The sequence below is a fragment of the Anas acuta genome, chromosome 25 (assembly GCF_963932015.1).
Source record: "Anas acuta chromosome 25, bAnaAcu1.1, whole genome shotgun sequence".
Lineage (NCBI taxonomy): Eukaryota > Metazoa > Chordata > Aves > Anseriformes > Anatidae > Anas > Anas acuta.
The window spans coordinates 4,149,239-4,174,555 of NC_089003.1; the positions used below are offsets into that span (position 1 = coordinate 4,149,239).

General features: G+C 44.8%; 3 protein-coding genes and 1 pseudogene across 3 annotated transcripts; 1 reads left to right on the forward strand and 3 right to left on the reverse strand.

Moving 5' to 3' along the window:
* Nucleotides 1-4,943: 4,943 nt before the first annotated feature.
* Nucleotides 4,944-6,521, forward strand: LOC137844255 (olfactory receptor 4N2-like). The gene has a single exon (XM_068660458.1). The coding sequence runs from the start codon at nt 5,550-5,552 to the stop codon at nt 6,519-6,521; it is 972 nt and encodes a 323-aa protein (XP_068516559.1). The 5' UTR covers nt 4,944-5,549.
* A 2,582-nt stretch (nt 6,522-9,103) lies between these two features.
* On the reverse strand, nt 9,104-10,623 carry LOC137844475 (epimerase family protein SDR39U1-like; annotated as a pseudogene).
* Nucleotides 10,624-12,773: 2,150 nt separating this feature from the next.
* On the reverse strand, nt 12,774-13,715 carry LOC137844471 (olfactory receptor 6E1-like). Its single transcript, XM_068660877.1, has one exon. It carries the CDS (start codon nt 13,713-13,715, stop codon nt 12,774-12,776), a length of 942 nt encoding a protein of 313 aa, XP_068516978.1.
* Nucleotides 13,716-19,839: 6,124 nt separating this feature from the next.
* On the reverse strand, nt 19,840-21,825 carry LOC137844603 (von Willebrand factor A domain-containing protein 5A-like). The gene is made up of 3 exons (XM_068661072.1): nt 21,651-21,825; nt 21,344-21,470; nt 19,840-21,149 (listed from the first exon to the last, which is right to left on the reverse strand). Exons 1-3 carry the CDS (start codon nt 21,660-21,662, stop codon nt 21,013-21,015), a joined length of 276 nt encoding a protein of 91 aa, XP_068517173.1. The 5' UTR covers nt 21,663-21,825; the 3' UTR covers nt 19,840-21,012.
* Between the last annotated feature and the right edge of the window lie 3,492 nt (nt 21,826-25,317).

Below are 25,317 nucleotides of genomic sequence, written 5' to 3' on the forward strand. Positions count from 1 at the left end.
AGGCAGAGGAAAGGAGCAATCAGGTTTATTGGACTGTGTGGATTCAAAGGCTTGGCACATCAGACCCACAGAAGTATTAGGCTCTAGTGGACACTAATACACTGTGTAACTTAATGCCATCAAGTTAGAAAGGGGCAGAACCCATCTTTGTTACTGGAGTGACAGGGACAGCTGGTTGCATTGGAGGCTGAGGTGAGTCTAACAGGAATTGAGTGGCAAAAGCACTTGGTGACAAGTCTGGAGGCTCTGGTGCATCTTTGTCATAGACTACCTCGTGGTATGGTATTTTAAGGATGCCAAAGGGTACTAGTGGGCTTTTGGCATAGCTGCCTTGGAGACAGAGGAAATTAAACAGCTGTCTACCTTGCCCAGTCTCTCAGAAGACCCTTCTGTTATGGGACTGAAGAGGGCTGAAGAACAGCTGATATTGCTAATACATTTTTTGCAACCCCTTTGGCAGCAGAGGGCAGGCCACTCTTGGCTTTCACTTGGAGTGGTGTCCAGTACACCTGGAATCAACTGCCCCAGGGTGGAAATACAGCCCTACCATTTGCCATAGACTGATCCAGGCTGCACTGGAACAGGGGGAAGCTCCAGAGCACCTGCAATACATTGATGACATCATCAAGTGGGACGGTACAGCAGAAGGAGTATTTGAGAAACGGAAGAAAATACTCCCAAGTCCTTCTGAAAGCTGGTTTTGCTATAGACCAAAGTGATATCAAGGGACCTGCAAAGAAGATCAGGTTTTTAGAAATAAATGGCAAATTGGATATGGTCAAATTCCAGTGGATGTGATCAACAAAATAACAGCTATGTCTCCACCAGCTAGCAAAAAGGAAACAGCTTTCTTAGGATTTTTTTTGCCTAAGAAAAGCTTTCTTAGACTTTGTGGGTTTTTGGAGAACGCAAATTCCAAACTACAGTCTGATTGTATGTTGTCTCTATCAAGTGACCCAGAAGAAGAACAATTTCAAATTGGGCCCTGACCAACGACAAGTCTTAGTACAAATTAATCAGGATATTCATCATGCTGTAGCCATTGGGCCAGTCCAGGAAGGACAAAAATCTAAAAAACATGCTCTACACTGCAGCTGGGGAAGAATGTCCCCACCTGCGACATCTTTCAGAAAGTACCAAGGGAGACCCCAAGTCATCCCCTAGAGTTTTGGAGTCAGGAATATACAGGCCAGCACGTGGATAGGCTGCTTGAGGGGTAGGCCTGACCATGGACACTTGGAAAGGCCACCTGGTTACTCAACACTAGGGTATCTGCCAACCAAACTGTCTTTGCACACTCAAAACTCTTATGCAGCGTAGAAGGAGATAATATCCCTGTATAAAAAACTTACTGGGGAAGACAGTCTGGGTTATTCCTGCCTCAGGTAAAGGCAAACCCATTTGTGGGACTGCTTTTGCTCAAGTACCTGGGTGCTCTTGATGGTAATGCGTAATCATGGGGAAGTCCCATATTTTGCTCAAAGGGATTTAATTTCGGTTGAGAAAAAACAATGATTTGAATTGTATTATGTTAATTGCTATATAATACAATATGTCATCACTACTATGGTTGCTATATGCCACATCAGCAGTATTACAGTAAGAGTCACCCAGATTATGTCTTTAATATCTTACTGATGATTTGGAAGAGGGAATTGAGTGCACCCCCAAGTAAGTTTGTAGACAACACCAAGCTGGGGGGAAATGTCAATCTGCTGGAGGGCGGGAAGGCCCTGCAGAGGGACCTGAACAGGTTGGATCAATGGGCAGAGGCCAATGGGATGAGGCTCAACAAGTCTAAGTGGCGGGTCCTGCACTTTGGTCCCAACAACCTAATGCAACGCTACAGGCTTGGGGCAAAGTGGCTCAAAAGATGTGCAGAGGAAAAGGATCTGAGGGTGCTGATTGATGCTTGCTTGACCATGAGCCAGCAGTGTGCCCAGGTGGCCAAGAAGGCCACTGGCATCCTCGCTTGTATCAGGAATTGTAGCCAGTGGGACCAGGGACGTGATCTGTATTCTGCTCTGGTGAGGCCACACCTTGAATAGTGTTCAGTGTTGGGCTCCTCACTACAAGAAGGACATTGAGACCCTGGAGCATGTCCAGAGAAGGGCTACAAAAGTAGGAGAGGAGAGCAACTACTGGTCTATAGTTCCCCAGCTCTTCCTTTATACCATTTATAAAAATGAGAGTGATATTTCCCTTTTTCCAGTCACTGGGAACTTTGGCCTGAGTGTCTTGATTTTTCAAATATGATGGAGACAGGCTTGACAACTACATCAGCCAATTCCCTCAGGAATATTCCCAGCCCCTGCCTAGAGGTTCGGGGACTCAAGAGATATGGGAAGCCTGACCATTAGTAAAGACACCGAGGCAAAGAAATTGTCAAGTATCTCTGCCTTCTCCACATCTGTCATTACCAGATCTCTGTCTTCATTTGTCAGAGGTGGTACACTCCCCTTAGTCTTTCTTCTGTGGCCAATGTACCTATAGAACCTCTTCGTATTATTCTTTGAATCCCTCGCTAAGTTTAGCTCTTGGTAATTGGAGATTCCTCTCTGAGAGGCACTGAGGGACCTATTTGCCATCCACACAATCTCTCAAGAGGTTTGCTGCCTACCTTGAACCCACATTCACGACATCACAGAGAGGCTACTGAGCTTGGTCAAGCCAGAGGACTATCACTCTTTCCTGCTCTTAAATAATCACATACCTTAGGGCTTTTATTAAGACCCCTGGGCATCTCAGTTAGCACTCTGGAAGAATGGCTGCTTTCTATAATTGTGTAACCTCCACACTTGGAACAAGAAACCACCTGCAGCCCCAGTTGTCTCTTAAAGAGACAAAGAAAGTAACATACAGAGGATGCAAAGAAACAAAATCTTCTTCATCCTCTGGCATGCACCACTCATCCTTTATCCGCAGGAGGTGAGTGAAGCATCAAAGGTCATGGGCAATTTGTTTGCATTCTGTTGTGCTAGTGCTGACAAGCAGACAGGGAAAAAATCGCTGAAAATGGGCATGGAATTTAACAGAACCAAACCTGTGGTGCATGCACAGCAGTGCTAAACATAGGAGTGTGGGGGAGAGGAAGAGAAATAAGCTTCAAGCGGAGATGATGGACTACCAACAGAGATCCTGAAAGTGAGATATGTATTGAAGCTTTTATGCATTTTAGCTTTTGTAGGATTTTAAAGCTGGGATTGCTTCAGAAATAAAGTCACAGCTTGGAGAGAAGCTAAGAATTTGGTAGCTGGAGAGCTGTTGGTACCTGGGAAGCACTTGGGAAAACAGTAGATAAGAGACAGAAGAATTAGGGGTGTTCAGGTTTTAGCTGTCTTGCATAAAATTGATGTCAGTGAGAATTACCCCAAATCAATGAACTATCACAACCAATAAGGAAGAAAAGAATTACAGGCAATACTGTTCTCCTCCCGGTATGGGGATGTTGACTGCTAACCTTGCCTGAGGAGGAAGGACATTCTGCTTTGAACGGTGGATGACAAGAAGGGTGAGAACTGTAGTTTCACAGACATTTAGGTTCAAGAATGCCAGTCAGAACCAAGGAATAAATTCAGAGATTATCTATAATTTTGATCTGTCCAAAGAAAAAAATGCAAGTCTGAGGTAGACATGTAAAGCAGAATTCAAACAGTTGAACATAGTATTCAGTGCTGTCAGATCTGTTAGATCTGAAACTGTAGAGCAGAGCACATAAAATGGCACAAGAAGATGTAGCTTCAGTTGCTTCTACACCAGTTAGGGATGAGCAACCTAGGTGGTAGAGATGTGAAGTCATGAAAGTCAAGTGCAACCACAGATGTATCTATAGGCAAGCAGAGGTGAGTGTTACTGCATTGGATGGGTGTGTGGGGTCAGATAAAGGACAGCAGTGTGGAGCAATAGATTCCTACAGGAATCTTCCTGGCACGTGATGGGATGGGAAGAGTTGTTAGGTTAGTTCCAGAGCCGACCAAATCAATGAGAGGAAATTTAAAGTGAGGCAAAGAGACACTTAGCTCCAGATGCCTGTCGGCATGGATTTGCAGGTAGCTGAGAAATTAAATAGTGGACAATTATCAACCTATTTATACATGCATCTAGCACAATGAGCCTTTCAACTGTCCATGTAGTAAAGGAGGAAATAAAGAAAACCCAAAATGTCAATAATGTGTTTTTTGTTGTTGTTGTTGTTGTTGTTGTTGTTTTGGTTTGTTTATTTCAAGGCATGATGAGAAATTTTGATATTTGACAGAAACATCAAAAAGTGTCTTAAAGGGTATTTTTCTCTCTTTTTTCCTTCCTTATATTCCTTTATTTCATTATTTTATTGTAATTAATGCAGTAACAGGCAGACGCAGTCATGCATACAAACATACCATCTTTGCAGCAAAATGAAAGAAAGATATTAGAGAAGAAAGGGAGACAAAATTTCATGTAACTTTCTTCTGACTCAGAAGAAACAGAACTGGAATTGGGAGGAATGACAGAACTTATTTTACAAGTCTTTCTATTTAACTAAAGTTGACTGTTTTTGTTTTCTTTTTTTTTTTCTTTCTTTTTTTTTTTTTTTTAATGTCTGTCTTTGTGAGAGAGGAGTTAAAATCAACAATTTCATTCAAAATGTATGCAAATTTAAATGACTTGACACATTCCATGGAAAAGCTCAATATGTTTTCAAAATCTCTCTTCAAGTCAATTCTTGGTGGATTAATTTCAGAGAGATATTTAGATAATTGAATTTTCTTCATGGTTCCAATGGTCTGATGATTTCTTTGGAAAATTAGACACTGCTGAGGGATTTCTTTGAGGAAAGATGGAAGTCAGTATGTGATCTCGGCTCCCTTGAAAGACAATTGAGGAAAATATATTCTTTTAAAAATTGTTTGAATTGAAAAAAATTATGGTGGAATTCTTTATTATAATATTCTAATATATTGGGCTGGTTGTACAGATATCATTGACTGTAAAGTGATTTTAAATTGTTCAATTGTAATACACTTCAGATATGAGTGATCTATACTTAGCTTTCTTTCATAATCCGTGGATGTGATTGTTAGGTTTACTGAGTTATTGGAGTGCAATTCATCTAGACTTGTTTGACTGTCTACATTAGAATGAATTGTATAGTACCCTGGAAGGGCCTACTTTTGTCATTTGGAAAGGATGTATACAGGAGTAGTTCAGATAGACAGTTACACTGTAAACCACAAAAAATAGCTTACTATAGGAGACTGGACTGATACTTTATGACTTACACTTAATCCTGGTGCCCGTTCACGGGGTGTAGAGAAAATGTGGAACACATGATGACGTGTGGATGTTTTCAGTTTATATTTCCAGTACAATGCCCAGGTTAATGGGAATCTAAATTACTAGCTTTCAAGTATTTCACCATAAGAAGTGCCTTAAAACTAGGCAATGGTCAAAGGATGTGCTTATTAGGCAGTCTAAGTATACCTGAAGTTGATTAAATATTTTAGTATATTTACACTGGTATTTGTTCATTTTTCTTTGATTACTGTTTTTCAGGGTTTTACAGAGTCCAAATGGAGTATGAGAACAACACAGTAGTTAAAGAGTTTGTTCTGTTAGGATTTTCTCAAACCCACAAAGTCCAGATGATTCTCTTCTTCTTCTTCCTGCTGTTCTATATGATAATTCTCCCAGGCAACGTCCTTATCATTCTCACAATTCAAGGAGAGTCCCAACTGGGAACACCCATGTATTTTTTCCTGGCCAATTTGGCATTCTTGGACATCTGTTACTGTTGCGTGACCCCACCTAAAATGTTGGCTGACTTTTTCTCACACCAGAAGACAATCTGCTACAATGCTTGCATGGCCCAGCTTTTCTTCCTCCACTTCCTGGGAGCAGCTGAAGCTTTCCTGCTCATGGCCATGGCCTATGACCGTTATGTAGCCATTTGCAAACCTTTTCACTACACCAGGCTTGTGAACAGGGCAGTATGCTATGTCCTGGTTGGAGCTTCATGGGCAGGGGGCTTCATCCATGGCATCACTCTATTTGCTCTTACCATTGCTCTCCCCTTCTGTGGCCCCAACATCCTGGACAACTTCTTCTGTGATGTCCGTCAGCTGGTTAAATTGGCCTGTGCTGATACTCACATAGTGGAACTTTTGATGTTTCTCAACAATGGAGTTGTCATTGTCATGTGCTTTTCACTTCTGCTCATCTCCTACACTGTCCTGCTGCTGAAGCTCCGGACACAGTCCTCCAAGACAAAGAGCAAAATTGCCTCCACCTGTGTTTCCCACATCATTGTGGTTTTTGTCATGTGTGGCCCAGCTATGTATATCTATGTCTTACCCTTCCGAGCTGTCCCAATGGAAAAGGTTGTTGCTCTTTTCCATACAGTCATCTTCCCCCTGACTAATCCCATGATCTATACCCTGTGTAACAAGGAGATCAGAAGCTCAGTGTGGAAGCTGGTCAGCAAATACATTCTTACGTGTGGAAAAATAAAACAAATGAACAAACAAACAAGTATTTTAAAGTAAATTAAACTGTTGTTGTTTTGTTTGTTAATAAAGTTCTCTTCGGAGCAACTCCATGATGTACATTATGTAAGAGCATAATATATAATCAGTAATCTTTAAGAAGTTTTCTCTAGTTTGTAGGCAAGCTTTTGCTTCTCATCCAGCATAGCTAGTCCACTGAAATTGTTAAGTGAAAATCAAAGGCAATGTGGTTATGGTCTTATGGGAGGCATAGAATCATATATTTGGACTGGAAGAGACCTTAAAGATGATCTAACTTCAAACCCTCTGCCATGGGCAGGGATGCCACCCTCGAGACCAAGTTACTCAAAGCCCCATCCAACTTGTCCTTGATCACTTCCAGGGATGGGAAATCCACAACTTTCCAGGGCAACCTGTTCCAGTACCTCACCACACATTGATTGTAGTGTTTCTCTATACAGTTATAGGCATCTGCAATATAGAATCCTATGGATTCCTAAGGATTCCTGCAAAAGGCATTTCTAGGGAGAGATTCAACTAACACAATTTCTACTTTGAGTTGAAATAAACTGTGCCGTTTTTTCTGTCTTGGCCCTTACTTGCCCTGTAATTTACCTCTTGTTTTGCCTCTCAAGTAGAATTGGCCAAATAATTCCTTGTTGAGAAAAATTAATTCCTTTTGTTGAAAAACCAGGATTTCAGAGAACATGGTTTTCTTACTGGAGTGTATATTTCATAGACAATGTAGATGCAGAATATGCTAAATATAGCTCCATCCACAAAGTCTCCACTAATATGCAAGAAGGCACTGCACCGCAGCGTTGGAAGGGACCTCTTGAGATCATCTGCCCGCCCTGCCAAGCAGGATCACCTAGAGTACATTGCATGGGATGGCATCTAGGCAGGTTTTGAATATATCCAAAGAAAGAGAGTCCACAACCTCTCTGGGCAACCTGTTCCAGTGGTCTGTCACCCTTACAGTAAAAAAATGTTCCTCAATAGCTGGAAATTTCTGTGTTTCAACTTGTGCCCGTTGTCTCTTGTCCTGTTGCTAGGCACCACTGAAAAGAGTCTGACCCCATGCTCTTGACACCCTCCCTTCAGGTATTTGTACTCATTGAAATAAGACCCACTCTCAGTCTTCTCCAAGCTAAAGAGGCCCAGCTCTCTCAGCCTCTCCTCAAATGAGAGGTACTCCACTCCCCTCATCATCTTTGTAGCCTTCTGCTGGACTTGCTCCAGGAGCTCTATGTCCCCCTTCTATAACTGAATGCAGTACTCCAGGTGAGGCCTCACCAGGGCTGAGTAGAGGAAGAGGATCCCCTCCCTCAACCTGCTAGCAACACTCTTCCTAATGCACCCCAGGATACCATTGACCTTCTTGGCCACAAGGGCACATAGCTGGCTCAGTTAACTTGCTGTCTACCAGGACTCCCAGATCCTTCTCCGCAGGCCTGTTTTCTAGCAGGTCAGCTCCCAACCTGTACTGGCACCTTGGGTTATTCCTCCATTGGTGCAGGACCCGGAACTTGCCCTTGTTGAACTTCATGATGTTCAACCTTGACAGGCTCCAGCCTGCCAAGGTCCCTCTGAATGGCAGCACAGCTCTCTGGGATATCAGCCACTCTTCTGAACTTTGTGTTGTCAGCAAACTCGCTGACAACAGCTGCACCTCGCTGAGGTGCACTCTATTCCACCAACCGGGTCATTGATGAATAACTTGAACAGGACTGGACTTGATACGGACCCCTGGAGGACACCACTAGCTACAGGCCTCCAACTAGACTCAGTATCACTGATAACAATCCTCTGAGCTCTTCCATCCAGCCAGTGTACCTCACTGTCCACTCATCCACCCCATACTTCCTGAGCTTGCCTACAAGCACGTTATGGGAGAGAGTCAAAAGCCTTACTGATATCAAGATAGACATCATCCACTGCTCTCCACTCATCCACCCAGCTAGTCATTCCATCATAGAAGGCTATTGGCTTAGTCAAGTGTGATGTTCCCTTGGTGAACCTATGACTACCTGACCATTTTCTTCTCCTCCGTGTGCTTGTACAGGTCACAGTGTCCTCAGTCCTTATGTAACACCATCTGTAGCACGCTCTAAATAACCAAATATAGTTGCCTGTGAAGTAGGATTTACTTTGTTGTTGCTGTTTATCCCCTCATTTAACTATCTTCTGCATACCATTTGGCAAAATAAAACCGTCAAGTTGAAAATTGACTTTTCTAAAGTCAGCTTTCTTTACTAACCCCTTTCTGAGGGTGGTCTTCCTAGTTAGACCACTTTGAAGACAGCTTGATCCCCACTTTGGGGATTGATTTGTTAGCTAGTGGTACTGGTTATGTTTTGAATGTATGTATGTGCCTATAGGTAATCAATAATGAGAATGTTTGCTATTTCACTAGCATTGTTTGTAATTAACTGTAATAGTATATATGCTTACTGCTTTATTACTGACTACTGCTATTGACTTTTTATATATAAACACATACAAATACACAATTACAAGCATACAATTAATTAATTAGAATTTCCTATCAGATTGAGACAAGCAAAACAGAAGAGCATAACTAAGTCTCTTGTGATCACATGGTGAAAGACATTGGGAAAAACGGAAGAGGGACTTCCAGTAACATAGAGAAGAATTACAACACCTGAAAATCTTCCCTGCTACCATACCTCTTTTGCAGGGGGCAGAGACATCCTTCCCCCAAGGTGCTCTGTGAGCAGCTCTCATACATGCTGTGGAAAAGAGATGGCAGATTCAGCAGTCATAATCCTTAAAGAGGTCCGTGCCCTTCACCAAAAGCAGGTGATGTGGAGATTGCAGTTGGAAATAGGAAGGATGTCTCCTAAGCTGGAGATGCACAAAAGAAGACAGAACAGGAAAAGACACCCTCTTTCACCCAAGGAAAGGTATATGAGCCAGGGAACCACAAAAACAAGGCCCTAAACAGCCTGAACAAGGAATGCTCAAGCCACAATGTCCTTCAAAGCTGCAGAAAGGTCAGGAAAGATGAAATGGTAGCCGCTCTCCAGGGTGCGCTTTGGTACCACTTTCTGGCCCTCCAACAACATAACAGCCCGCTCGACCCCAAAGACAGCTCGCAAGGCCCAGGCAGGCACTGGCAGTAGGGCTGGGCGTCCCAGGGCTGCAGCAAACTCCTGAGTGAAGGTGCTGTTGGAGGTTTCAGGAGAAGAAGGGGAGACACCATTAAAGACCCCTTGCAGGCACTCATTCTCCAGGGCATGACATATGATCCCAGCCAGGTCCTGAATGTGGATCCACGGGAATGGCTGGTGCCCAGACCCTATGGGGCCTCCCAGTCCTAGCCAGAATGGCCAGAGCATCTGAGAGATTGCGCCACCACCTCGGCCCAGCACTACACCTGTGGAAAGAACAGAGTGAGACAGGGGCCCTCTCCAGCCCCAGACCTACAGCCAGGAGACAATCCTTAGAGGGCTGGACCTGGGACCGCACCCCAACAAGACAAGATACATAATCTGTTGCACTTCGCCCACCCCTTCCCCTCTTGCCCCAGCTCCAAAGCACAGCCACTCCAGACACGCATGATGTCCTGTCTTACCAGATCTCACCAGAACACCACGAGTTGGACCATCAGGGATGACAGCTGCAGCTTCTCAGGAGCTCACCAGGCGTGAGAAGAAGTCAAAATTCCCTCCAGGGCTATCCTCAGTATACTCAGCTGTGGGGCTAGGGTGGTAATAGCCTGTGGGTATAACAGCAAAAAGCGGGTTGGGGTTGAATCCCAACATCAGCTGGCCCTCTTCTCCCCAACCCTTATCCCTGTCTCCAGGGACATCCTCATATGAACAGCACTAGGTTTTGAACTACAAATGCACTCTGCAGGTTCACCAGCATGTGCTGGTATTCCAGCTGAGATGGCAATGCCATGAATCAAATGCACCAGCAAACAAGGCACTGAGCTGGCTGCATAGAAAGGAGCTTCCTGCCTGTCATAAATGCTAACCCGCAGCAGCTTCAAAGCCTGTAGGAAGCAGAAATGTAAAACTGGAGATGTATGGGGGGATTCAGCTGAATCCTTGCTTAGACAACTTGGTTCTACAGATGCCTTAAGGCTTTCACAGGGAAAACATTAGGTCCTGTCCTAATGCTACCAAGTGAAAGCATGAGAACCAAGTTCCACTCCATACAAAAAAAAGCTGACCAAGCCTTGCCTAGTCGCAGATGGCAATAAAGCTGGCCCCACTCTCTGGGCCTGATCAGTTTTTAACCCAGCAAAGAGTGTACCTGTCCAAGCCATGGAAGGAGATGAGGTTGGTGAGGCAGGACTTGCCTTTCATGAATACATGCTGACTCGGCCTGATTCCCTGGCTGTCGCACATATGCCGTGGGATTGCATTCAAGATGACCTGTTCCACCACCCTTCCTGGCAGTGAGGTCAGGGTGACATACCTGTAGTTTTAAGGGCATTGAATTAGCAAGTCTCAGTCATCTGGGACTTCTCCAGATGACCATGTCTGCTGATAGATGATGGAAAGCATCCCAGCAATCACATCCGCCAACTCCCTCAAGCACCCTCAGATGGATCCCATCTGGCGCCATGGACTTGTGACAGTCCAGGTGGAGCAGCAGGTCTCTAACTGCTTAAAAAGACAGAGATCTCCTCTGAAAAGTCCAGTGGAGGTCCACAAAAATCATACAGGGCCTGGAGCATCTTCCCTATGAGGAAAGACTGAGAGACAAAGGTCTGTTTAGCCTGGAGAAAAGACTGAGAGGGGTCTTAATAATGTTTACAAATATCCTAAGCGTGGGAGACAGAGGGATTTGGGCAACCTCTGTTCAGTGGTTTTGAGGACAGGACAAGGGGCAATGGCCACAAAATGGATCACAGGAAGGTCCACAAATATACGCAAGAGAACTTCTTCACGGTGAGGGTGATGGAGCACTGCAACAGGCTGCCCAGGGAGGTTGTGGAATCTCCTTCTTGGAGATATTCAAGGCCCATCTGGACACCTACCTGGGCAACCTGCTCTAGGGAACCTGCTTTGGCAGGCAGTTTGGACCCAATGATCTCTTGAGGTCCCTTCCAACTCCTACAATTCTGTGATTCTGTGTTATTCTGTAACTGTTTCCAAATGTACTGTGTGTGGGGGTTCTTCTACTCCTCATTCCAGACTTCTAGGTCAGGAGGCTTAATACCCCGAGGATAATTGGTCTGACTACAGAAGTTCTTCTATGTTTGTGAACAGTAGGTCTAGCTGGGAAACCCCTCTGTTAGGCTCACTAGCCACCTGAGTCAGGAAGCTATTTTCCACGCACTCCAGGAATCTTCTAGACTGCTTCCTCAGGGCTGTATTGTATTTCCAGCATACGTCCGTGGAGTTAAATTCCCCCATGAGAAGAAGTGCTGGTGATTGCACAACATCTGCCAGCTGCTTATAGAACACCTCATCTGTCTCTTCATCCTTGTTTGGCTCTTGTTCTATAACAGACCCCCAGTAGGATGTATGCCCTGTTGGCCATTCCCTTATCCTTATCCATAGAAGTAACATACAAAGAAAAAGAAGATATATCAAAGTCAGTAAAGATAACCAAATCCACTGGCTAAGAAATGTAAAGACAGTAAACAAGCTTTACAGGAGAAATTACTGATGTTACCAGTCCAAAAGGATTCAGCTCTTGTTAGGGCAAACATAAATCTACCTTCTCACCTAGCTGTATTTAAAGAACCAAACAGGAAAAATATCTCAAAAACCAAATAAACAAACAAAAAAGCACCATCCCCACCTCCACCACCAAAAACAAAACAAAACAACAACAAAAACAAACAAACAAACAAAAAACCAACAACCCTCAAACATACAAACAACACAGTGTGTTAACTTGTCTATATGTTACATCACAGTGGTTGTTACACATTGTTATGATCTCTTTATCAGCGAGTGCAGAGAAAGTGCACGGGGGAGTGGCTTTAAAGCAAAAGAGGGTAGCTTTAGATTAAATATAAGGAAGAAATTCTTCTGCCCTACACTGGGCAGCTGGGAGCGGATTTGGTTGTTAGCCAAGGCTAACCCACCAGAACCGAGTGGAAAGAACGCACAGGCAAACCCAAGTGCAGGTACTGGTGGACTAGAAGACCCTGCCTGTGTTGGAATGTCTGGGTTTCTAACAGAAAAAGGTACTATGTAACATTTATAAAACATAAACCGTTTGAATTCAGAGTCTTTAATTCATTTGCACAATGCTGATGCATCTGGGCAACAATTCAGTCACTTGGAGGGTCTACTCCAGCTCTCATGGTTGCCTCCGGGAGCTAGAAAATGCCTTTGACATGCTCTCCTTCAACGCTCGTTTGACTTGATTGTTCCTGAGTGAGTAGATGTATGGGTTAAGCATCTGAGTCACCACAGAGAAGAAGAAAGAAAGAACTTTGTCAGAGCCCTGCCCACCCCGTTGTGCTGTGCGGTTATACCTGTAAATAGACGTGCTGTAAAATACAGTCACCACCACAAGGTGAGCTGAGCAAGTGGAAAATGTTTTCTTCCTTCCTGAGGAAGATGGCATATGTAGGATGGTGATAATAATGCAACCATATGAAATGACAGTTATTGTTAAGGTGCCTGGCACAATGATAATTGATAGGATAAACAGCAGTCCTTCGATGAACCACGTGTCTGTGCAGGACAGCTGCAACAACTGTGAAGTATCACAGTAAAAGTGGTTCAGGACATTGGGACCACAGAAAGGCAACTGGGCAATCATAATGATGGGAGGAGACATCAGGAGAAAACTCACTGCCCAGCAAGCCAGGACCAGTTGGAAGCAAAATCTGTTGTTCATAATAGTCGTGTAATGCAAGGGGCGGCAGATCGCAACATACCGATCAAAGGACATTGCCGCCACGTGGAAAAAAGTGCAGGTACCCAAGCAAAAGAAAAGCAGCATCTGAAGAAAACAGCCAGGCAGGGAAATTATTTTCCTCTCTGTCAGAAGGCTGTAGAGGGTGCTAGGAATGAATGTGGAGGTGAATGTGATTTCCAAAATGGCAAAATTCCTGAGGAAGAAGTACATTGGAGTCTGAAGAAAATGGTCCACTAGAGTGATGCTGATGACAGTAACGTTTCCAAACAGGATCAAGAAGTAGGCAATCACCAGAATCAGAAAGAGGATGATCTCCAAATGGCGGCTGTTGGTCAGCCCCAAGAGGACAAATTCCACTACTGTTGTGTGGTTCATTGAATCTTCATTGCTAGCAGAACAAGAAAAGACCTGTTTTGAGAACTAGTGGAAAACAACAGGACACAAGTCAATATGGTTTTGTTAACATATAAGGGAGATACCAGTAAGTAACCCCCTGGGAGAGACTGGAGCAGCCGCAGTAACTACATTTAAACAATCTTTTTCAGGTAGATAGGGTCCCAAGCACCTTTTGTAATGCCTAGTCCTCATTCCAGTTCAGGCAACACATATGGGTCCCCTCTCAGGACAGTTGAGAAGGCTACATGTGCGGGAACTGTTTTCGACCTTGGGACTATGAATGTTTGAATGGTAATGACAGTGTTTATTCCCCATCAACGGTAGACAGAGACTGAAGCAGATTAGACACAGTAGTGATGGATAAAGTAGTATTGCAGAAAATGAACTTGCTGCAGTTATAAGGAGCTAAAAGGCAAAGAGAGAGGGAAAGAGACTTTACAAAGAAAAGTCTGGATAGATGGGAGCAGTGCTCCAAAGACAGGTTTGTAGAGCTGGTTACCACTGAGCAAAGGGAAAATGCACCAAGGAATGGATGGATACCACACTAAGCAAAAGTAAAAGAGGGAGAAGGGGGAAAGTACAGGAAAAAAAATCTGTTTACTTTTCATTTAACCTCAGCACTATAGCTCCAATGCATTAACTCTGATGCTGATGGTTTCTTCTTTGTGGCACCTGTCTCCAAGTATCCTGCCACACTACACCATCCTGCCCTAAACTCAGACAGGTACTTTGTCCAATGCACTGTGTCTAATGCACCACTGTACTATATTACTGTAGCAGTCACCACTGTGGTTGCCATTACTCTGTGGAAGTGAAGGGGAGCCTCAAAACCTTGGATGATGCCCTTCAACTCAACCACGCTGTTTTCTTGCAGGCTTACCAGATACTATCTATGGCATTTCAGCTGCACTCTCCCTCCCTTCTCTCCCAGATACCAAGCCTGTTAGCCCTAAAAAGAGATGTGGAGCTAGTTTTGCACTCAGATCTCCCAGATTTTATCTTGTGTCTTTGAATCTGGTTTCACACTCATTTCAGACTCACTTCAGCTATTTCTGAATGATTAAAAGGAGTACCAACATGAGTTTCCGGGGAAGGCAAGCACATCTTAGACAACACATAGCCCATACCAAATTTGCCATCTGATTTTCTCTTTTCAAGTGCAACTTACAAAATATTCAAGAAAAGGGTAAATCTGAGTGAGAACACTATGACTATCCTGATCACACTACTTCCATCAGTTCTTTCTCCTTTGGTGCACTTGGTGTCAGCAAAACATGGGCGTTTATTAGCTGCATCTCATGGCTGTTTCTCCAAACAAACAAAAAAAGACACAAAACACACACACAGACAAAATAAAAAAAAGCACACATGCAAATAGAACACCCTCTTCCCCCACATTATCACATAAAGTATAGGACATCCTTTTTTAATACCACAGATGGACAGACATTATCTGGAAGCTGAGCTTGGTCCCTTAAAACCAGAGACTCCCTCAGTAACATCTCAAAGCTTTTACTTGAGTTTTAAAAATGAGCCAGTCAGTTTTCCAAGCCCTTATCCATTTCTTCTTTCCCTATCTCCAAAACAATCACACCCAGTCTCTAAGAAGTGCTCCAAAGAGTTACCAATATATCCACAGCAAGCCAGGACGCTTCAAAAAGAAGTCTAATTCTGATGTTTCTCCTCTATGTAGTCTGACTTCCAGCAAATAAATTTCCACTTCTGAGCTCCTTCTTATAATGCTGTCAGTATTATACACTGTTGTACTTCCTCACTGAGTCAAACCTCAGGGACCAATTTGGTATCGAAATCTGCCAAATACCTTCTGGGAAAACACTTCTGAGAGTTTAAAGAGCAGCAAGAACATAGTCGTACCATAGAGAAAATGAGGTTGGAAAGCACCCCTGGAGGTCCAGTCTCCTGCTAAAAGCAAGCTAACTTCCAAGATGGACAAGGTTGGTCATGACTTTATCTACATAAGCTTGGATATCTTCAAGTATGGGGATCCCCCAGCTTCTCTGGGCACTGCCCGTGCTTCACCATTTTCATTGTGAGGTGTAATTTCCTTCTGTCCAGTGGAGGTTTCCTTGTTTCAGCCGTGACTCTTGTTCTTTCACTGTGCACTGTGCACAGGTATACGTAATCTTGGAGGCTGCGGGAAAGAGAGAGAGATGGCTTACCCATTACTGCAACAGGCAAAACAGACCTGATTTGGGGAAGATTACTCTTATTTATTGTCAATTAAAAATAGACAATTATTACATTGCTTCTGTAACAGACTTGGCTTCAGGAAGGCAAAACTCCCTCAGCCCCTGTACCTGTCAGCTCACTCCCATTTCCATCGCCCATGATAGCTGCATCTTCATGAAAATTAAGCTGACCCAGAGCAGAGGAGCACCACAGTGAAGCAGTCTCTTACAGCACCGGTTCTTGTCTCCTTTTCAGTCATTTTGGCATTGACAACAAACAGACTCCAGCTATGCAAATGTGGCTGGTTGGAACAGAGGGCAAACGGTTGCTGAGAGCAGTGTTTAATGCAGAGGTGAACCTTATGCAGAAAAGAGATCAGTTCAGAGAGCAGAGATTTCTTTACCAGTCCAACCTGAAATTACCATGTTACAGCCTATTCATCCTCCTTTCTCCCAAGAATCCCCCTTTCCTCGTCATGAATTCCTTTGATAAGAAGACTGCCCGTTTCCTTATTTCAAGTGCCCTAACACAAAGCCCATCAAAGAACTGAAGAAATGATAGAAGTGAGCAGGAAGACCAGCAGCAGATATCTCCAGCACCTATGCAGTCTGTGCCACCTCACAACCAAAGACACAAGCTATGATACCGCTCCTGCCCTATCGACTCCTCAGCCACAAGTGGCTTCACAAGCACCGGCTCAAGCCATGTGCATATGTTTTGGTTTAGGTATCGTTTTGGCTTATTCTTTTTATTATTTCTAGAATGCTCTCTGGTTGTTAAAGAATGTATCTCCTTGTAGCTTAGCTCCCGTGGTCATCATCCCTTGTTATGACAGGAAGGTAATAATAAAGTTTGTTGAGGTTGTATTTATGATGTTCCAAACAATAAGGTCTCCCCTGGGATCCTCTTCTCCAGACTAAACAACCCCAGTTCCCTCAGCCACACACTCTGGACTTTTGACCAGACCCTTCACCAGCTTCATAGCGCTTCTCTGGACACACTCCAGGGCCTCAATGTCCTTCTTGTAGTGAGGGGCCCAAACCTGAATACAGTACTCGAGGTGTGGCCTCACCACAGCAGAGTACAGGGTGACGATCACCTCCGTGGTCCTGCTGGCTGGGGTGATTCATGACACAATCCAGGATGCCAGGATGCATGGGCACAATGGCAGCTCTAGTTCAGGCGAGCATTGACCAGCACACCCAGATCCTTTTCCTCTGCACAGCTTTCCAGCCATTCTGTTCAGGCCTGTATTCTTTGCATGGGGTTGTTGTGACCAAAGTGCAGCACTTGGCACTTATACCTGTTGAACTTCATCTCATTGTCTGTCATGTTTAGCTAGACTAACATTTGTGACGATGGGTGTACGTGATGATAGGGAGAAACATCATGCAAGTAGGAAGTCTTCACATCTAATGTTGTTTACCATGCCTGTCCTGATGGAGATGGCTAAAGTAGACTATATAGGTGTTGAGATTATGAATTAATGTCTTAGGAAAGGTTTATCTAATGTGTTTTTGGTGTTCAGGGAGAGATGAATTGCATCCTCATCTCTCCTGCCTATATTTAAGTATTTTAAGGAAATTTAGGAGGGATGGATGCATCCATGACACCATGACGTAAGTATTTCGACTGCTAGCATGGCTGTCTGGTGGCTTTGAAATAAGATCACTGGAATGATTTCCTTGTGGTTTATAATTAATAGAGTATACAACAGAAACTGAAGCATCAGACTTACTAGGTGGATGAATGAATAGGTGGAATCAAGGTGGTATGGTATAGAGGAAGGCAAGAGATGGAGTCTCTCTTTAAGCATCATTAATGCGTATAGTAAGAATAGTGGATAATGTCTTTATTTTTATTCCTTGGAACAAAAGGAAGAGTTGGACAGAACAACTTAATGATTTCAGCTAACTGTACACAGTAGACCTGCCTATGAACATACTAGAGAAGAGTTCCCAAATGACCGCAATGAAACAAGAATGGGATTAGTTGTCTTGTGCTCCCCAGGTGAACACATTAAAATGGAAGTAGTAGATTTAACAGGCCTTCTCATAGCACTGCGTATCAAAAAAATACAGAAGTAAGGAGGGATCTGGAATTCTGTCAACATCTGAATTAAATACAAATTTGTGTAGGATTTCCATTACCTGCATTGTGCTTCATTTGACCTTAGCTTTTCAGTTTACATATATACCATTCATTGGGAATGTATGCGGTTTATTATCAAAACAGGGGGCAGACATATCTTAGCATGTTTCAGGCAATGACACTTTTGCATGCTGCAGTGCTGGGCACCATAATGCCTAAATGCATTTTTACAAGGTTTCTTTTAGGTCAGAGTCACAGTAGTGTTTCTCTCTCAAACTTGGAGAGATGTCAGTAGGAAGCAGCATAGGCCTTACACTTTTATGCAGTAAGGATACTACAGGCCGTTTCCTCCTTTAGCTGTAAAAGATAATTATTCGTTGTGGCTGAAACTAGTTGTCATTAAGCACTTTGCCACACAAGTCATGCAGAAGGACCATGGCACCTTCTGGACAGTGAAAAAGGAGAGTGAAGCACCAAAGTTTAGTTGTGGTTTAACCCAGCTAGAAGCTAAGCACCACACAGCACCACGCCCCATGGGATGGGGGAGAGAATTAAAAAAAATAAATTAAAATGAATGCTTGTGTGTCGTGTGTTGTGTGAGATAGTTTATTAGGACAGAAAAGAAAGGAAAATAATAGTGATAATAGCACTACTACTACGAATGTCTACAAAATATCGTTCTGCAACAATTAAACCGTCAGCATGTTATCAACACTATTCTTATCCTAAGTCCAAAACGCAGCACCTTACCAGCCACTAGGAGGAAAATTAACTCTATCCTAGCCAAATACCCAGGAAAAAAACAATAAATCAAAAGCAGAAATATCCTTGGGAAAGAGTGATAAGGAGTACACCTAAAAGTCTCTTCAGGAAGAAAAACATATTAAATGTCTTTGGATCAATAACATGATCAATCCATGGATTTCTTCCTACCTTCCTTTTAAAAAATGTGTAGATTACATCAGGAGTCTGTCTATTGAGGAAAAAATGTCCCCTTATTAACATACAAATGTCTATTGAGGAAAAAATGTCCCCTTATTAACATACAAATATGTTAAGGGGGACATGACAAACAACATTATACTGCTATCACTAACCATGATTGTGTGCAGCTACATTTATGGTAGGCATTTACTGACAATTATCAGAATTATTCACAGCACAGTTATATTGTAGTCACATGCTGACAAATTTCAACAAACGTAACTATCCTGAATGTATTTGCTATTGCTGTGATTATCATACCTATGTGCCATGATTTACGTAAGCTGTTAAAGATCATTAAGTATGTTCTTCATAGAGTCCCAAGTTTCTTTCTTCACTAGCTAACTCTTCACACTTTCCAGTAACAGTAAATGCTTCACATGCTCCCCAAGTGATGTCATATCATAACTGATGTCCTTTTTCGTATCAGTAGAAGAATTGGCGCTGCATTTATCGTCTGTTTTGTCCTGTAGGTTTGGGGCTCTATGTTCAGGATTGCCAGTAGGTGGCTGAGTGATGGTTAAGTGGGCAAGGAGCATCACCTAGCGCATTCTTGTAGTAAATACCCAGAATGTGCCTCACTGTCTGCCCAGGGAAAGTCCATGTCTGGAGTGTTGTGGTTTAACCCAGCAGGCAGGTAAGGACCACACAGATGTTCACTCACCACCCTCCTCCCACCCCACCCCCCTTCCAAAAACGCACACCAAACACACACACAGGAGGATGGGGGGTAGAATTGGGGAAAAAAAATGATAAAAGCTTGTTGGTTGAGATAAAGACAGTTTAATAGGACAGAAAACGAAGGAAAACTAATAATAATAGTAATAGTAGTAAAAATAGTATTAACAAATATAAATAATAATGATAAGAGGATATGGAAAGCAAGTGATGCACAATGCATCACTCATCACCTGCTGACTGATGCCCTTCCCATGCCATCCCCAAGCAGCGGCCCCAGCACTCACTCTGGCCAGCCATCCCATATTTATTATTCAGCGTGACATCATATGGTATGGAATACCCTTTTGGCTGTTTGGGTTAGCTGTCCTAATTCTGTCCACTCCCAGCCCAGTTTCTTGTGCACCCCCAGCCTCCTCAATGGCAGGCTAGAGTGAGAAGCTGAAAAGTCCTTGTCTTAGTATAAGCACTGTTCCACAACAACTAAACCATTGTTGTTTTATCAACATTATTCTCATCCTAAATTCAAAACACAACACCATACCATATGAAGAACATTTACTCTGTCCCAGTCGACACGAGGACACAGAAACGGGCCCCTTCCTAGGGTTTTCCCAGCATTGCAGATGAGCATAATAATAACCCTGATGATTCCCTCCCCATGACTGTAAAGACTTTAGAGGGAAATGAAGATGAAGGAAAACACCTAGGTGGTCCATAGAAATCCTGGGATGGATAGGCGACTCAAAATGGTGATTCACCCACACTCTAACATGTTTCTGTTAGGCCACGATGGACCGTCTCTGGAGATGTTGATGATAGGCACAATTAGAAGAGGCTATCTCCAACTCTCACTCCCACCCAAACCAAACATGCCGGAGGCTGTGAACTGTTCAGGAGTTCAGCATGCTACAAATGCAGCTCACCTAGTAGAAGAAAAGCTGTGAAGAAGTTTAAGCTGTGTTTTGTGGTCCTGTTTTATTCCACAGATGCTGATGGTCTGCAGCACAAGGCATGTGTTGTGCTCAGAGCCTAAAAACACTCAGCTCCTGTTGAGGGATTTTTGAAACAGCAAAGATCCCATGGCTTGCTGCATCTGAGCAAACCAAGCTACCAGGATGACTATGAGAAGTTCCAATGACAGTGTTCCCACATCACCCAGCTGAGGAATTTAGAAAAATATTGTTGCCGGTAGTTGGCTTCAAGGACACGGTCTACATGACTGCTAATCACAAGGGGGTTGTTTTCTTGTAGTTGTTTGTCTGAGTGCTTTTGACCAATAATCTTGTGTGAGACACTATCCGCCCCTGTTAAGTTCACTGTAAAAGTCAGGCTATTGGGGTAATAAAATGGAGCATGATCCAACCATACTAGTGTCTGTCATGTTTTCGGCCGTTCTTCCTGCAACAAGCTCCACGCTGCTCTCGAGGAGGGTGTTGGCTGCCTCCAGGCATTTGTCCAACTGGGACGCTGCAATGAGGGAGAGATAGGGGCACCATGGGAGTAAGGCAGGAAGAAAGGTCCACAGGCAGAAAGAAGAAAGGGGACACAGGACTCCCAGGAAATAGTGGTCCTGAAGAGGTCCACTACTAGGCCTCTAGTAGGCCTCACTGGAGAGAGCAGGGAGGAAGCCGTTCTGTGGAGATCTGGAAAACGAGACTCACCAGCTCGGCTGCACAGCCAGGTCACAGCCTTGGCCTCCAGCAACTCACATAGGCCTTGATAATACCTGTTTTTCTTCTGCAGCCAGGTCACAGCCAGTACTGTGGCCCAGATGCTTGGCTCCGTGACCTGTAGAAGAACAATGACTCAGACCCGCTGACATTGTTGAGCACCTCTTCCTTTGTGACTCTGGTTCCTGACCCCTTCACTCACCTCTGGGTGCCCTGGGATTCCAAGGGGTTCCACCAGCCAAGGTGTTCCCACTGCCCCAAGTCTACACCCTGGCACCACAAAGGATTATCTCCTTACCTCACCAGGCATCTTTCCCTTGATTTCAGCCTCATCGACTTGCAGTGCAGAAGCTAAGCTTGAGCTGAGGGTCCAAGAGCCATCTACATTCTGCAGTGCAACCAGCTCCTGACACTCATCAATGGCTTTGCTGACCCATGGCCAAAAAATTTGAGAGGACAAAACAAATTTGGGATCCACATACTTGAGAGAATAAATAGATGGTGGCGGTGGTTTAGGTGCTGTGGGAAAAAATGTGAACTGGAGGGTTTGAGGAATCACAGGAAAGCTGGCCCCTCTCTACTCCCCTGTGCTCTGAGAAAATGCCCAGAACACTGTGCTCTTTGGGCAATTACCTGCAGGCTGAGGACCTCCCTGCGTATCTCCAAAATATTCCTATCATCAACCCTTTCTGGACATCCCTAATTCATCCTTATTCTCCTAGCTTTCCTGCCCAGCCATGTCCCCAAACCCTCTCTTGATATCCTTAGAACATATCTGCTCGAGGGTAGGAAGGCTCTGCAGGAGGATCTGGATAGGCTGCACCGATGGGCTGAGGTCAACTCCATGAAGTTCAACAAGGCCAAGTGCCGGGTCCTGCACCTGGGGTGCAATAACGCCAAGCAGAGCTACAGGCTGGGAGAGGAGTGGTTGGAGAGCTGCCAGGCAGAGAAGGACCTGGGAGTGATGGTTGATAGTCGGCTGAATATGAGCCAGCAGTGTGCTCAGGTGGCCAAGAAGGCCAACGGCATCCTGGCTTTTATCAGAAACAGTGTGACCAGCAGGGCTAGGGAGGTGATCATCCCCCTGTACTCAGCTCTGGTGAGGCCGCACCTCGAGTACTGTGTTCAGTTTTGGGCTCCTCGCTACAAGGACATCGAGGTGCTTGAGCGGGTCCAGAGAAGGGCGACGAAGCTGGTGAGGGGTTTGGAGAACAAGTCCTACGAGGAGCGGCTGAGGGAGCTGGGCTTGTTCAGCCTGGAGAAAAGGAGGCTCGGGGGCGACCTTATGGCTCTTTACAGATACCTTAAAGGAGGCTGTAGCGGGGTGGGGATTGGTCTATTCTCCCATGTGCCTGGTGACAGGACGAGGGGGAATGGGCTTAAGTTGCCCCAGGGGAGTTTTAGGCTGGATGTTAGGAAGAACTTCTTTACCGGAAGGGTTGTTCGACATTGGAACAGGCTGCCCAGGGAAGTGGTGGAGTCACCATCCCTGGAAGTCTTTAAAAGACGTTTAGATGTAGAGCTTAGGGATATGGTTTAGTGGGGACTGTTAGTGTTAGGTCAGAGGTTGGACTCGATGATCTTGAGGTCTCTTCCAACCTAGAAATTCTGTGATTCTGTGAAAATTCATTAGTTTTCAGACCAAGAGCATACATGGAGAGTGACAATATAACCCTCTTGTCGGACATTTAATTAATCCCTAAGTCTCCTGTCTGGATCAAGATCCCATACCTTTTTATTGAGCCCCATTCTGAGCCAAGGCAGCAAAAAGTCAATGGCTGCCCGATTCTGCAACACTGAGTGTCGTAGACTGACCATATCATCCATCATTTGAGAGAGGGTGTCGGTAGTTGCGTTGAACTGTTTCACTGTCCAGCATGCCAACTTTTCTATTGATGTCAGCGCCCGCACGGCTGCTAGCCCTGGTGTGAAGAAGGAGGCAAATATCTGCGCGGTTGCTGACCATAATTCAACATCATCTTTACAGTCAGGTGTTAGACCATGAGCGTCTCTTTTCGCTCTACTGGACATCGTAGGTAACGTTAATAATACCAAACCCCCGGTTGATCCAAATCCTTGACTGCCACGTTCTCGTTCTGATGCGGTTTGCAGGTCTGCTGTAAGTACAGGTACAGGGACTAATTGAGCAATCTTGCTTCCCTTCGGGATGTGGATGGGTGGGAAGCTTGTTTGGGCCATGATTTGTACTATTCCATTGTAGTCCGCATCAGTAACTCCTGGTAGCACAAAGAGTTCCTTTAATCCGCTAGAGGACCATCCAAACAACAATGCTCCTTGCAGCCTTCTGTTGATAAGCAGTGGTCCTTCAAAAGTTGTCGGTATTTTTAATGGCCGCTGATCTATTAAAGTCACTTCTACTGCGGTTTCCAAATCCAGTCCGAGGCTCTCCCTTGTGGCTGGTTGTAGTTGGTGTGATCTGGCGGCGTCTGACTGTAGGCGGGCTGCATCACAGGTGGGGCAGGTGTTGGGATCGTGGGCGGCGGCGCCATCTCGTGGTGGGCCGGTAGAGCGGAGTTGGAGTATTACACGGGAGTGGCTATTGTTGATCTCCGGCCCTAACTGTACCTGCATATCCACCGATGCAAATCTCCCAACCCCCATTAATTGCTCGGTAGTTACGTATTCTAAAGGATCTCCCGGTGGTCGGGGCGTGTGAGCACTGATATCACATATGCGTTGCCAGTGAGCCTGCCATAACAGCTGGCCAGATTGTGTCATAATCATTCTTACAATAGTTCCGATGTCCTCGGGACATAAAATACTGCTGCCCCAAATATAATTAAGCAGCTGTTTGGTCGGCTCACTATGCAACCCACTCTCTACTGTGGCTCTCAGCTGGGATAGTAGTTTCCAGTCAAGCAGGGTGTGAGCTCCCTGCAGACCCGCAGCCCCCTGCCCATAGGTTACTGGGAAAGCCTGATCAGCGAGGGGGCTCAGCAATTCAAAGTCCTGAGCATCTGCCGCCTCTCTGGCTATCGCCTGTCAATTAACCCTTTCTATCCCCTGTGGGGAGGGCTTTGGCAGTGGCTTAGTGGGAGCCTTAAGGCTCTCCCTGGGTGTATCCTCTTTCAGTTTTAAAATGAGTCGCCCCACCACCTCCTCCTCGTTGTCGGAAACCTCGTCTTCTGCTCCTGAGACTTGTATCCCAGTTTCGACCGTGGTCGGAAGGGGTGGTGCCGTAGGCCATGCCTCCTGATCTGCATCCGGGCTTTTACTATTTTACTAGGGGTGTGTGTGTGTGTGTGTGTGTGACGCCCTTTTACTGGGGGGGGGGGGGGGGGGGGGGGAAGGGAGTGACGCCCTGGGGGGCCCTGGCGACGGGTGCCGTGGCTCAACAGTTATCGGTCAACCCAGACGGTGGTATAGGCGAGTAATTGCCTCCCACCGAGAACAGTCCCTCTGATTCTAGGGGCTGATCTCCTAATTTCTGGGTAGCCACAGCTGCAACTTGCTGTTCTAACTTGTATCTTTTTAAACTACTAATAGTTTCCCGCCACGGTTTCATTAATTTTTTAACCATTTTATCATCATCTATAGCTAAATCCCACAAACAGTCCCCATAAGTTCTCCATTCTTCCACATCAAAGTATGACTCAGGGTTACCAAAAAATTCCTTTGCTACCCCAAAGGCTATAAGCCCTGAAATATGCTTAATTCCTTCTACCCCTCGCTTTTCTAAAAAGCGTTGCAATAAGTTGAGGGCTATGTCCTTATGCATAGTGCTGGCCTTTTCTCTGCATCTATCCGCGCTGCGTCTGTCTGCGATTTGTGCAGCTCCGTGTCTATCCACACTGGTAGCCCTCCGGACAGTGAAGACCCCTTTTTAGGTCAGTCTAGGCAATCTTCTGCCCTCCGATTTGCTGCTAATCAGTGCTTGTCCTCACCGCGCCTCGGTTCCATGTTGTCCCTGTTCGGGCGCCACTTGCGGGTGCAGGGACCTGCTG